Consider the following 12,125-nt stretch of genomic DNA (forward strand, 5'->3'; position numbering starts at 1 on the left):
CACATCACCCTGGTGCCATTTTGGAGAATATCAGCTGGACGTAAACAACGTATGCTGTTCTGTGTCAGCTGTGTCACGCCGGATCTGTTTCCTATGTTGTTTGCGCTTTGATTTGAATGAAAACAACATATCCGCGTGACACAGCATACGTTGTTTACGTCCAGCTGATATTCTTCAAAATAGCACCAGGGTGTTGCAGAGGAGACGAACTGTTGAAGAAAGTCGTTATTTTTTTTTTCTTTGGCACACAAAAAGTATTCTCGTAGCTTCGTATAATTGCGGATGAACCACTGATGTCACATGGATTATTTTACAGATCTCCTTGCTATGTTTCTGGACTTGGGAACATTTTAGTTGCGTTGCTGTCTATGCAGGGTCAGACAGCTCTCAGATTCCATCAAAAATATCTTAATTTGTGTTCCGAAGATGAACGAAGGTCTTATGGGTTTGAAACGACATGAGGGTGAGTAATTAATGACAGAATTTTCATTTTTGGGTGAACTAACCCTTTAAGACTACCTTTTTCCAGTTATACATCAATGTATTGATCCTCTTTGATTATGTTCTGTGAGGCTGAATCAGTCACCTCTAGAGCGATATTAACTGTGGTTGTCATTGAGCAAACGGATTGCCTTTATCTTTGTCTGAGGTCAGATTCTGGTTCTCACATTGATAATGAGATCTGTCATGTTTCTGTCTGTAGTGTGGACGGCGAGGTGAAGCACTGTGTCATCTACAGCACACCCCGTGGCTACGGTTTCGCCGAGCCCTACAACTTGTACAGCACTCTGAAAGACTTGGTCCTGCATTACCACCAGACCTCACTGGTCCAGCACAACGACTCGCTCAATGTGCGGCTGGCGTACCCAGTGTATGCACAAATGCCCTCAGGCCCACGCAGATGAAGACTTGCCCCCCCCAAAATTAAACTCTCTATACTCATGGGAGGGGGGAACAGTTTCTGAACAAAAAACATACAACAACAACAACACAAAAAACACTTGCTGCAACACACACGTCAGCCACCTTGGAGTTATATATTTTTACAAGAACAATTTGGAGGGCATTCTTTCTAAAGACTGCTTGATTTGCACAAGGAAGTTTTAAATGTTTGTGAATGTGAAAAAAAAAAAAAAAAGCAAGCAGGAAGCAGAGGAGGCGAGTTTCAGGTGATCCGCGTTGCTACCTAAACTCCAGCTGGGACTTTTTACATGCTCCATTTTAGATCAAGCTTTTTTTTTCCTGCCTCTATTTTCTCACATCTTTCTAGTTTTCATTGAGATGATTGGTTTTTTTTTTCTCTTTATATTGTCTTTGCAAAATTCTTAACTATATGTAAAGCAGGAAAATATTTAGTTTGTTTAAATGTCTCCATCTCTCTCTTTATGTGTTTAAAAAAGGCAAAAACTATGTAGCAAACAGACGACCGACACTTTCCAGAGTGATCTCACAGTGACTGCTGCTGAACGAGGGGTTGTGGGATGTTTGGGAGGGCACAAGTGAAAATGTGTTGTAGTCTTAAAAACAAAAGCTTGTTTTAACACTAACTCTAGAGAGGTGTTTATTTTTATTTTTTGTCCTTGTTTTTTTGGCTGGATCAAAAGTTTTGTCCTTTAAGCAGTTAATATTGTTACAGTTCAGTGCAGAGACCAAAGTTGGCATGGGGAGGACTTTTTTTTTTGTTTTGTTTTTTTACTTTTTGTGATAAAATTGGCTCATTGAAATTATACTTAATACACCTTGTTTGCAAACTACATAAAATAGTTTGGATCTATGTCCTGTGAATGGAAGCTTCACTTGTACCTTTTTTTTTTTTTTTAAGAACCAAAAATCACAGACACAGTTGACAAAGCACTTAGAAATGACAAGCCCCAAATTTGAAAGAACAACAGCTCGTGATTTAACTAATGTGACCTCTTAATGCTTAATTGGATTTGTGTACCTGTCAAACATATGTTCAAAAAAAAGTTCAGCAAGCGGGAGCAGTGTCAGAGCAGATGTGCTTTAGTACGTAACTTGAAAAAAAAAAAAAAAGTGCAATCCAGCTTTTGATGGTAGAGAAGTGGTCTGTCAGAGAGAGAAACAAACTGCTCTCAGTGGCATCAAAAAGCGATAATCACTTGAACCTTTTGAAGAATTTCCTTTTAAAAAAGCATCTTTATTGCTTAGTGCTTCTCTTTTTTTAGCAGGTTGACTCATTCTGTATCAGAAAAGAGAAAATACACTTTTCATTATTTGGCTGCCTGTTGGTTTTAATGTCACACAATAAAACCTTGATGAAAAGATATTCAAAGCTATATGCACAATATTCACTGTCAGTACCTCAGTTATATCACTTCCTGTTTTTTGTTGGGCTTCTGGCATGCAGGTGTCCAGTTGAGTAAGTCCAATTATTATTATTTTTTTTTTTTTTCTTAGTTTTCCCCTTTTTACAATTTGGTCGTATGTTGAAAGAGCTACAGCAGACTGATACAGTTTTACAGGCCATTAACCAGCACAGACAGCCCTCACCCACCACTGCAACTACCCAACTCACTCAATGCACAGCATGCTGCATTAGAAAGCAGCATATAGTGAATTCAACAGAAAACTTAATGACATTATTTGTCAAAACACTCTAATGGCAATTCCTAACTATTTTATGTTTTGGCAAATTGGTGACGAATTCGAACAATTGTTCCTTTTTCTACGATGTGCTTATACCTCATTTACAATTAATTAGGTTTGGGTTGGAACTTCATCCTTTTTTCTAAAAATTATACGTTTTCAAATGAATCAACGTAAAACTTCATACAAAGTCGGCAAATCATAAAATAGTTGTGTTTTCTCATGAGACTGTTATTAGTTTCTGAAGTGATCTCTGTTATTTGAGACGGAAAACTTTAGTTGGAGTCTTTTGTTGGATGGTTGGTGGGTTAGTTTGGTGATGATGGGAACCAGCCAGATCAGCTGTTGACATGAACTTACAACCTAGAGTCCTAATGAAAACCACATGCAGACAGGGCAACTGATGGAGGTTTTTCCTATCCACTATTCATTTCAGTTGCTCTTTCGTTTGCCGTTGCAAATGACTGCGGTTTTCTTGGGTTTGATTGGGTGTTACTGGCAGAACTCAGTGTTCTTGTCTTGTCTGATCAAGCATCGCTGTGGCACGACCTGAACTCGTTCGTAATTCAGAACATGCTAGCCTCAGCAGATCAGCTGCTTGACTTTAGTTCTGTGTGTGCCACCGTTCACGATTACGTCTTTGCAGCCTTGGTGTTGCCATCTTTTATGTGGAAAGTTTTTGGTTACTATGTTCTATAGCATAGGTACAGCTTTATTTTCATTTTATTCTATCCTCTCAATGTTTTGAGTTTCGGATTAATGTTTTTTGTTTTGTTTTGTTTTTTGAAGCCGGGCCCCAGATGGGCCCCCTGTCTATTACTTGAACTCTTGCATCACTCACCGTTGAATGTCTTTAATACATAGATGCATTTATTAAAACACAGGAAATCCCTTTTATGGCATGAGTGGATAGAGTATAAACTTGTTTATTCTTAAGACTGGAACTCAACTTGTGTGTACTGTTGAAAGTAAAGGGGCTTATTTATGTTCACAGAGCTCAAAAATGATTATTGGAGTCCAGTATAGCACACATCATATTTGAAGAGTTTGAGTCATTTACTAGACTGGTCACAAAGTTATTTTGTGTTAAACAATTCAGGCCATGTTCGTACATGATGATATTGATTGAATTGTTTTGGAAAAAAAAAAAAAAAGTTTTAATTACTTTTTTGCTATGATTATTAGCATTTTGCTAGGCATCGAGACCAAAGCTTTAAGTTTGGTTCATTTTATTTTCTTAATGTTGTGTCTTAGTTTTTGGGTTGCTATCGATAGCCCCTCACTTGTCTGGCAAAATAACAATGTCTTTATTACTGTTCACATATTGAAGGGTTCACTGTGGAGGGACTGGGGGTCCATTTTCTGCCATTTAAAAAAAAAAAAAAGAGACTGATGACAATTTGTTTACCTAAATGAAATGTAGTTTTGTTAAGCCTCAAAGTGAACAGTGTCCTAAAGCTAAAGTTCATTTTTGCACTCACTTATTTGTAAAAGCTAAATGCTGTGTGTGTGTGCGCGTGCGTGCGTGCCTTCATAGTTATTCCTTGTTATTAATTTGTCCATTAGGTCACTAAACCACCTCTAAAGTTACCAAAACCAAGTGTTTCTATGCCTCTTTTCTTTACAGAATAGTCTTGCATTCAGCTGCAGTCATTGTTGCTTTTTCTTTCGGTGTTATAAAATCCATATAAAGAAAACACAACCCTATACCACACAGAAATGTATGGTTTGTTTAGGGAAAAATGTGATTGTCATTCTCTGCAGGGCAGAAAGCAGTGGGGCTTGTTGGCTTTCTTTGTTCCTATACTAATGAAATATTTTGTTTTTCTTTTTTCTTCTGAAAGTTTTCAGGGACATAAAAAGCATTGCATTGGGAATTCGTATGAGAGACATTTACTAAAGTGCTTTTTTTTTTTTTGTATTGAAGTGGAAATGGGGGAAGCTCACACGTTATAAGAAGCCGGCAGAATCAACAGTGCATTGCTTCCAAAGCTCAGAGGGTTTGGACATGTACCAAAACAACCTTTCTTGACTCATAGCCGCTTGCGTTTTCAGTTAGACTCTGTACAAAGCAGGTGTTATGACTAGAAGACCTGGCTAAGGTTATTTCCGGACTGTTAACTAGCACTGGCTATTGCTCATTGTGCAATTCTGCAAAGTTTTATTTGCAGTCAGGTTTGAGTATGTTGTGATTCTCATTGGGGGTCTTTTGTGTTCTTACCACAGCTGTCCCACCATGATATCCAGCACATTTCTTATACATATATTAAAAATATAACTAACAAAGGCTTTCAAAAAATGAAAAAGAAAAAAAAAATGTAAAAAAAATAAATGAGAAAAAAAAAGTACAACTAAAAAAAAGATGTGGAACAAAAACTGTTAATTGTCTGTTTATGGTGCAGTCAAATATAAATTTTAATAGAGCTTATGAAAAAAAGTCTGCTTTTTCAGCTGAAATAAGTTGGAGCCCTTTGCTGCAGTGACTAAAAGCAAAATGATGCTCACAAAAACTGAGACAGAGGAGCTGAAGCAATAGACAACAGTGTGTTCAGTACCGTTTGCACAACCTGTACCGACTCAGTAACATATAAATGCATCTCACCTGAGACCTTTAAATGTGTTTTCTTCACACTCAGACCTTACTGACTGAATACTCACTTTTATTCTGCATAAATCTAAATATTTCCTTAACACCAGCAGTTTTCATCTCTGGACTTTTATAGACTCAGCTTGAGCAATAAGCCACGGGCTCTCGATGTCCAAAAAAAAAAAACATACTGCAATGAAAATAATCGTGTTGCTCCGGCCCCGGTCCATTTATGCTTCTATAGCGAGTGTTTCATGTCTTCTTAGACAAGTTATGGCACAAAAGGACATAATATACTTCGCTCTGCATGTAGAGAACAAGAAATGACAGAAATCCTCTGTCTCAGTATTTGAAACTCATTGTTGCTTCAGACTTATCGGTATGCTTCAGTTATGATTTCCACCACGAAACATTTTCTTGTATCTGTTACGATAGTTTGTATTGGTTGTAGACGCTCCATTTGTTATGAGGTGAACATGTATATACTCAATGGAACTCCACAATATTCAGTTCTCTTGCAGAATAAAGAAAATATTTTGTTCAAGTCTCTGCCCTTGCGTATTTTTCTCATTTGTGGGTTCAGGAGTTCTCATTATTGGTTATAGCCTATAATGTAAATGACTTAAGTAAACATACTTCAGATTTAAAAGGCTGCACATTTGCTGCATAAATTGTAGTTTACTAATTTTTGAAACTTTAGGGGAAAACAAGCTACATGTATTCATGTACATTTAGTGCAATCTCTAACTTTTTTCCTTAAAATATGGATCAACACTGTTAGATAAACAAATAGAGGTGTCCTTGTTACAGTGTACTTATACATATAAGTACTGAGTAATATTAATTAACTACATGTACTTATATAGTTAGGGTTAGGATTTGGGTTTGGCTTAGCGATACTTGCATGTAATTATGCATAATTAATTGTTATTATAACAGTAAGTACATGTAACGCGGACACATTCAAATAAAGTGTTACCGAAATGTCAAATATTTAGTATAAAATATAATTCACTTTAATGAATGGTGACTAGAATGGTTTCAAACTGATTTTCAGCTACATCTATTGATTTGTCTCCATCACCAGACTGGATTGGCAGTTTATGGTGTTGACTAATCATAACATTTTAGTTTTCTGGTGTCATTAGCTAATAATAATAATAATAAACATTTCAAATTAGGAAAATTATCTAAAGGTCCAAAACAATTTCTTCACATTTTGGGTGTTGGCAAAAATAGAAGATACCTAACATTATGACACCACTATGTCTATAAAAAGCACTATGACACTCACCAGAGCCTGTGTGACCTTGTCAAGGACCCTCAGGCTGTAAACTTACTTTTAGTATTGCCTGATTTTACAAACGCTTTCATAAATATCAGCCTGTGTTGACAGAAAATACACAGCTGTGAAACCAGTTATATGTGCTGTATTTTAAAATTAAAAGAACAGTGTGTACTATGTCCTGGTTAAAGATGCATACATTTCTGCTTTAAGTTTAAAATATATTGCTATCTATGTACAAAGCACTGAAGTAAGCTCAGGGGACAGATGCTTTTAAAGAAAAGGATAACGTCATAATATCAAGTAAAAAATAAATAAATAAAATGGTGCTTTTTGATTAAATTCAGATTAATTTCAAAGTAAATATTCCTATTTTTAAAACAAATGTCTCAAGAACCAGTGGGCTGTGGAAACCCGCATTTGTTTTGGTAGAGAAAGTCTGATATTATTCCTGGAGCCGATCATTTGGCCTTCATGCATGTCCAGACTGTTCTGACCTGCTCATGACTCTGGATCAAGGGCTAAGCTTTGGCGAAGTCCTCTGAGCCAAGTCTTTATCAGTCAGCACTGTGATACACTTTGTGCTAAGACTGTCACAATAAACACAGCTGTAATTAATGATAAACGAAAACATCAAATTCAAGGCATTCGTCCAGCTGCATGGATGATCTTCACAATGTGATCTGATCAGTGTTGGGGGTAACGCATTACAAGTAACGCGAGTTACGTAATCAGATTACTTTTTTCAAGTAACTAGTAAAGTAACGCATAAAAATAACGCAAAAGTAACAATGCATTACTTTCCATAAAAAATAACTAAGTAACGTAATTAGTTACTTTTTTTATGGAGTAACGCAATATTGTAATGCATTACTTTTAAAAGTAACTTTCCCCAACACTGGATCTGATACAATCTCTGGACTTGTTCAGAGGCTACTTGAAATACTAAAAAGGCTTCAATGGTTTTTCAGGTTCTCTGCATATCTCACAACCTCAGTATATTTAACAGATGCTTTCATTTAAAAAATGGAATGCCCTACAAAATATAACTTTTATTATAATAGCAACCTAACTCTCTTTAAGCAGTTTTGCACATGAGCAAAGCTGCTAGAACAGAAATAATGCATACAGCAGACCCAGAAGTCATTGTGAGTGTCTTATCTGGCCCTGGCAGGCTCATTAAACTTGATGTAAATCGTTGTTAATGGAGATGAGAGGTGCTGACAGCTCATATTCGTTAATCTATAAAGGCCAAGGGGCAGCTGATTTTTACATCCTTTATCAACTGTACTCGTCCAGTGGGAGCGTGGGGTCATTGGGTAGGATGGAGTTTGAGCCCCCTGTGTCACCTTGTTAGAACTTTAGAAAACACAATAATAGCAAAATCAATAGCCTCCAAGTCATGCTGATCGATAATATCATGAGTTGATAGTTTCAGTTATTAAAAGGTGAAGTTTCCCTCAGACCTCACCCTAAATATTAATCTGTGATTTGATTGTTTTGCTGAACTCATGAAGTTTTTTTTTTTTTCCCAGTGCTACTTCAGTTGTGTAAATATGATCACAAAAACTGTAACCTTTGAAAACTGCCACCAAGGCATTTTTCAGTTCTGTCAGAAATCACTGCGAGACACATTTGAGTCATCTCACCTCCCAACAGACCATCGCTTTGGGCACTAACCTTGCCTTCACATCTACTTTGGAAGTTCCCAAGACGAAAAGTCCTATGTAGACCATTTCCGTCATCTTATTCATATGCGGTTGACTGGCTAAATGGCTGAGCCAGCTGAGGTTCCCAGAAAAATCATGGCACTATCTGCAAGAGACAGAGTCCATGGTGAGATTTTCTTGATGTGCTGTATGTGGCTAACAGAAAACAGAGATAGAAACACTTCAGGCTTAATCTATTTTGTGTTATTTTGGTGCTATTGTGATTTTGAATCAATTAATTAAATTAAAATCACTAAAGTTATTGCAAAGATTAGACAAATATCAATGCAACAATTTTAGGGGAATAATTTTACAAAGTTATAGTCTATGTTATAAATGTATGTAGTATTTTATTACAGTCCACAGCCGTAAAACTCACCTTGTACAATAAATCTTGACCATGCAATTTCTCAGTGGGAAACATATTTCTGATTTGTCTGATAGCACTTCAGACTAGGTTTGTCCTTGGTTTGTTGATTGGAGGTAAACATCCAAACACTTAAAAAAAGATAGAGACATACTTTAAAATGTGACTGTGCTAAAATGGGATTAGAATGATGCAGCTAATCAGTTTAGTTACCTTGAAATATCCATATTTTTTGGAGTGATTCCTACTCGCCATGATCAAGCTATCCAAATAGTTTCCTGCTGATTACAATCAAATAATTCAATTATCTAATTAGTCATTGCATCATCCTTTTACCTAATGGGCGCACATTAGATCTCTCTCTCTTTCTCTCTGTGTACAGCCCACAGGCAACATTCAGTCCTAATGAAAAAATAACTTCATAGTTTTCCATGCCTTGATCCTTCCATTATTTCATATCCATACAAAGTTTCCTTCATTTCAAATTAAATGTTGACTTTGTTTTGGTGCCCGGCCGAGGCAGATGTGGACTGTATGAAGACAGTGTGTGAAGCCTGTTCAGCGACTTCCTTTCTCTGACAGGTTATGGGTTTTGGAATTCGCTGCCAATCCTATCACATTTCCCTCTGAGCGCTTCAAATATCTCGCACAGGAGACTGACATAGAGGAACTGTATTTCTCCACATCCCTCCATTGGTTGTGCTGACTCGTGTGCTGAAAATGCTGCCTATAAAATGCATGGAAAAGAATGAGAATATCAATATTGGAGACTAGCCTAACTAACAATAAGTAGACAGTTTAGTAGAATTTAACTACATTTCGCAGTAGCATGAAAGTAATTCTGTTTTCAAAAGAATGGTTATTGTTGACTACAACTAAATCGTATAAAAATCGGTAACTAAAATAAAGCTGAAATAAAATAAATAATAAATAATAGATTAAAGACTAATTAATGCTATAAAGAAAGAATAATTATAATAAAATATATAGAATATTTAGATACAAATATTTATATGAAAATATAAATATTTATGTTTCTAAATATAAAAAACAAAAACTAATAACTAACTTAAAATGACAAAAGCACACAGATTTGCTGTACATACACTAAAATTTAAATGAAAACTGAAAAAAGCTAATTAAAAATATTACGTATTATAAAACTATATAAATAATACTAAAATAACTGTTTAAAAATGTGTTTCTTCCAGTAATAAGCCATTAACTCCAAACAATTAGCAATGTAGCACAACAAATTATCATCATTATTATTATTAATTTGCCACCCTAATTAATATGAGCTGATTAAATTATTATAAAGTGAACACTATGACACTCACCACAGCCTGTGTGAGCCTGTGATATAAACGGAATTTAATATTGCCTGATTTTACAAATGTTTTCATAGATATCAGACAGTGTTAACACAGAAAGTATATGGTCACAGCTGTGAAACAGCTAGATTTTATTTCAGTGAATAGTATTTTAACTACTGAAATCATGATTAGCTTGATTAGCATAGCAAACTAGTTTCAAAGTAGCATCCCTAGTAGGCCTACTAGAAAACAGGTAATAAATAATGCAAAGAAAGTGATAAAAGTGATCACACTTTTTCCTCAAACTGCCTAGCCTGTTATTCCCACACAGAGGTTGGAAGATAGTTTATATAGTGATACTGGACAATTTTCGTTTGACTGTAGTTTTGGCATCCTCACAGATGATCCATTCAGTCGGTTTCTTCAGAAGTGAGCAGTCAGGAAGTACAGGTGACATGTGTCAGACTGTTCTGGCAGCCCAAGGCCTCGACTACTCCCAGCTAAGAGAGAAGAAGCTGTCTGCATCTGAAGCCTCTTCACTTATAGCACTCATATCTCTCCAAACATCATGACAAGGATCTTTCCAGCTCCAGACAGACAACCTTCAGAGAAAGGTCTGTGCTGAACCTTGCTTGACGGGATGCAGACCCCCGTGTGCTGTCAGCTATCATAAACAAGGCCTGAGTTCTGATTAATGTGTGTTCATAAAACGACTCACTGCTGATGTGACTGAGGGCAATCAAAGTTTATACACATTAGCATCTGTAAAATGCTAATAAAATGACATGTAACTAAAGCTGTGCTCATGAGTCATCATCACTCTGGGCATTACTGGTCAAAGTAGCACAAAGTTTCCGTTAGAAGACATTGCATAGAGTAGTTCACCCAAATAAATAAATTTTGCCATTTACTTGCTCTTACGTCACTCCAAACCTATCGAACTTTCTTTTGTTTGTGGAAAACAAAGAGAGAATTTCTGCAGAATATCCAGACTTCTCTTTTCCAAGTAATAAAAGTCAATAGGGACTTGGGCACAGCTTGTGAGTAAACTTTTAAAACTTTCTCAAATGTAAATTTTACATGAACTACAGTTCTGCTGGGAATGCTTCTGCTGGCAAGTTTTGATCTTTACAGCAATGTTTCTAGAGGCACACATTTCCTTTCATCAGGTTCTGGAGTTGGATGTTGCCAAAGCATAAATCCAGTGAAAAGAGACTGATTAAGAAAAACAGAGAGAGTGTATAAAGGGGGGGTGTAGAAAGTGAGTAAAAGGGAAAGGTGGATATTGGTGTTGGCAGAGGAGCTGCAGATGTTGGCAGGAGCGGAGGAAGGTGGTGGAGGAATGGAAAAGAGAGCCCAGCTTTGCAGATATCTCCAATAAAAAGGAAGAATAATCACATGCTCACGTTTGATAAGACAGGAGTCTGTGACTCCTATTGGGTCAAGGTCAAGGGTGGTACAGCACGACGCCCGCCAATTGTGGTTGTTGTCTCAAACTAATTTTTGTGAAGCAATAAAAATATGTTAAACAAAAGTTTACTTTTATATATTTTAGGTATAAAGTATATTAATTTGAGCAAAAGTTAAAAGCTAAAATGTACATACACTACTCTTTGGGGTCTGTAAAAGTTTTAAGGTTTTTTTTTTTTTTTAAGTCTTAAGTCTTTTTTTTTGCTCACCAAGGCTGCATTTATTTGATCAAAAATACAGTAAAACTGTAATATTGCGAAATCTTATTACACATTAAAATAACTGTTTGTATTTTAATATATATTTAATATAAATATAATCTAATTTAGCCTCTTAATGTTTTTGTGGAAATGGTGATAATTTTTTTTCAGGAATCTTTGATGAATAGAAAGTTCACAAGAACAGCATTTGTTTAAAGGAGACATATTATGCCCCTTTTTACAATATGTAATATAAGTCTCTGGTGTCCCCAGAATGTGTCTGTGAAGTTTCAGCTCAAAATACTCCACAGATCATTTATTATATCATTTTGAAAATGCCTATTTTGAGTGGAAGCAGAAACACTTGTTTTTCGGGCCTGTGTCTTTAAATGCAAATGAGATGCTGCTCCCCGCCCCCCTTTCCAGAATAGAGCTGCGTCATTACAGCTCGTACCTCCTAAAAACAGGAGGTACTGGTTTTGGTTTTGATTATCATGTTTATTGCGCTGAAATCATGCGTTTTAAACCATATAAGTTTAAACTTAAAAAAAAAGGTTTTCTGAGCGCACACATCCGAAGCACAC

At 36.1% G+C, this 12,125-nt stretch overlaps 1 protein-coding gene and 1 long non-coding RNA gene across 4 annotated transcripts in view; one reads left to right on the top strand and one right to left on the bottom strand.

Moving 5' to 3' along the window:
- The window catches only part of LOC107692397 (phosphatidylinositol 3-kinase regulatory subunit gamma-like), a 169,851-nt gene extending 167,699 nt beyond the window's left edge, over nt 1–2,152 (top strand). Inside the window, exon 16 of the mRNA XM_016491437.1 lies at nt 704–2,152. Coding sequence (XP_016346923.1) covers nt 704–905 — 202 coding nt within the window. The 3' untranslated portion in view covers nt 906–2,152. The remainder of the gene's footprint in view (nt 1–703) is intronic.
- Nucleotides 1–8,808, bottom strand: part of LOC107692398 (uncharacterized) — an 11,418-nt gene extending 2,610 nt beyond the window's left edge. The window contains exons 1-3 of one of the 3 annotated variants that reach the window (XR_001634643.1): nt 8,769–8,808; nt 8,568–8,686; nt 8,160–8,294 (exon numbers count right to left, since the gene is read on the bottom strand). This is a non-coding gene — a long non-coding RNA (uncharacterized LOC107692398). Of the gene's footprint in view, nt 1–7,517; nt 7,839–8,159; nt 8,295–8,567; nt 8,743–8,768 lie in introns of those variants that run through there. The other 2 variants (XR_001634642.1, XR_001634641.1) reach the window with 2 other exon arrangements.
- Nucleotides 8,809–12,125: the final 3,317 nt, after the last annotated feature.

This window comes from Sinocyclocheilus anshuiensis, unplaced genomic scaffold (assembly GCF_001515605.1).
Source record: "Sinocyclocheilus anshuiensis isolate Anshui unplaced genomic scaffold, SAMN03320099.WGS_v1.1 scaffold70, whole genome shotgun sequence".
Classification (NCBI taxonomy): Eukaryota; Metazoa; Chordata; class Actinopteri; order Cypriniformes; family Cyprinidae; genus Sinocyclocheilus; species Sinocyclocheilus anshuiensis.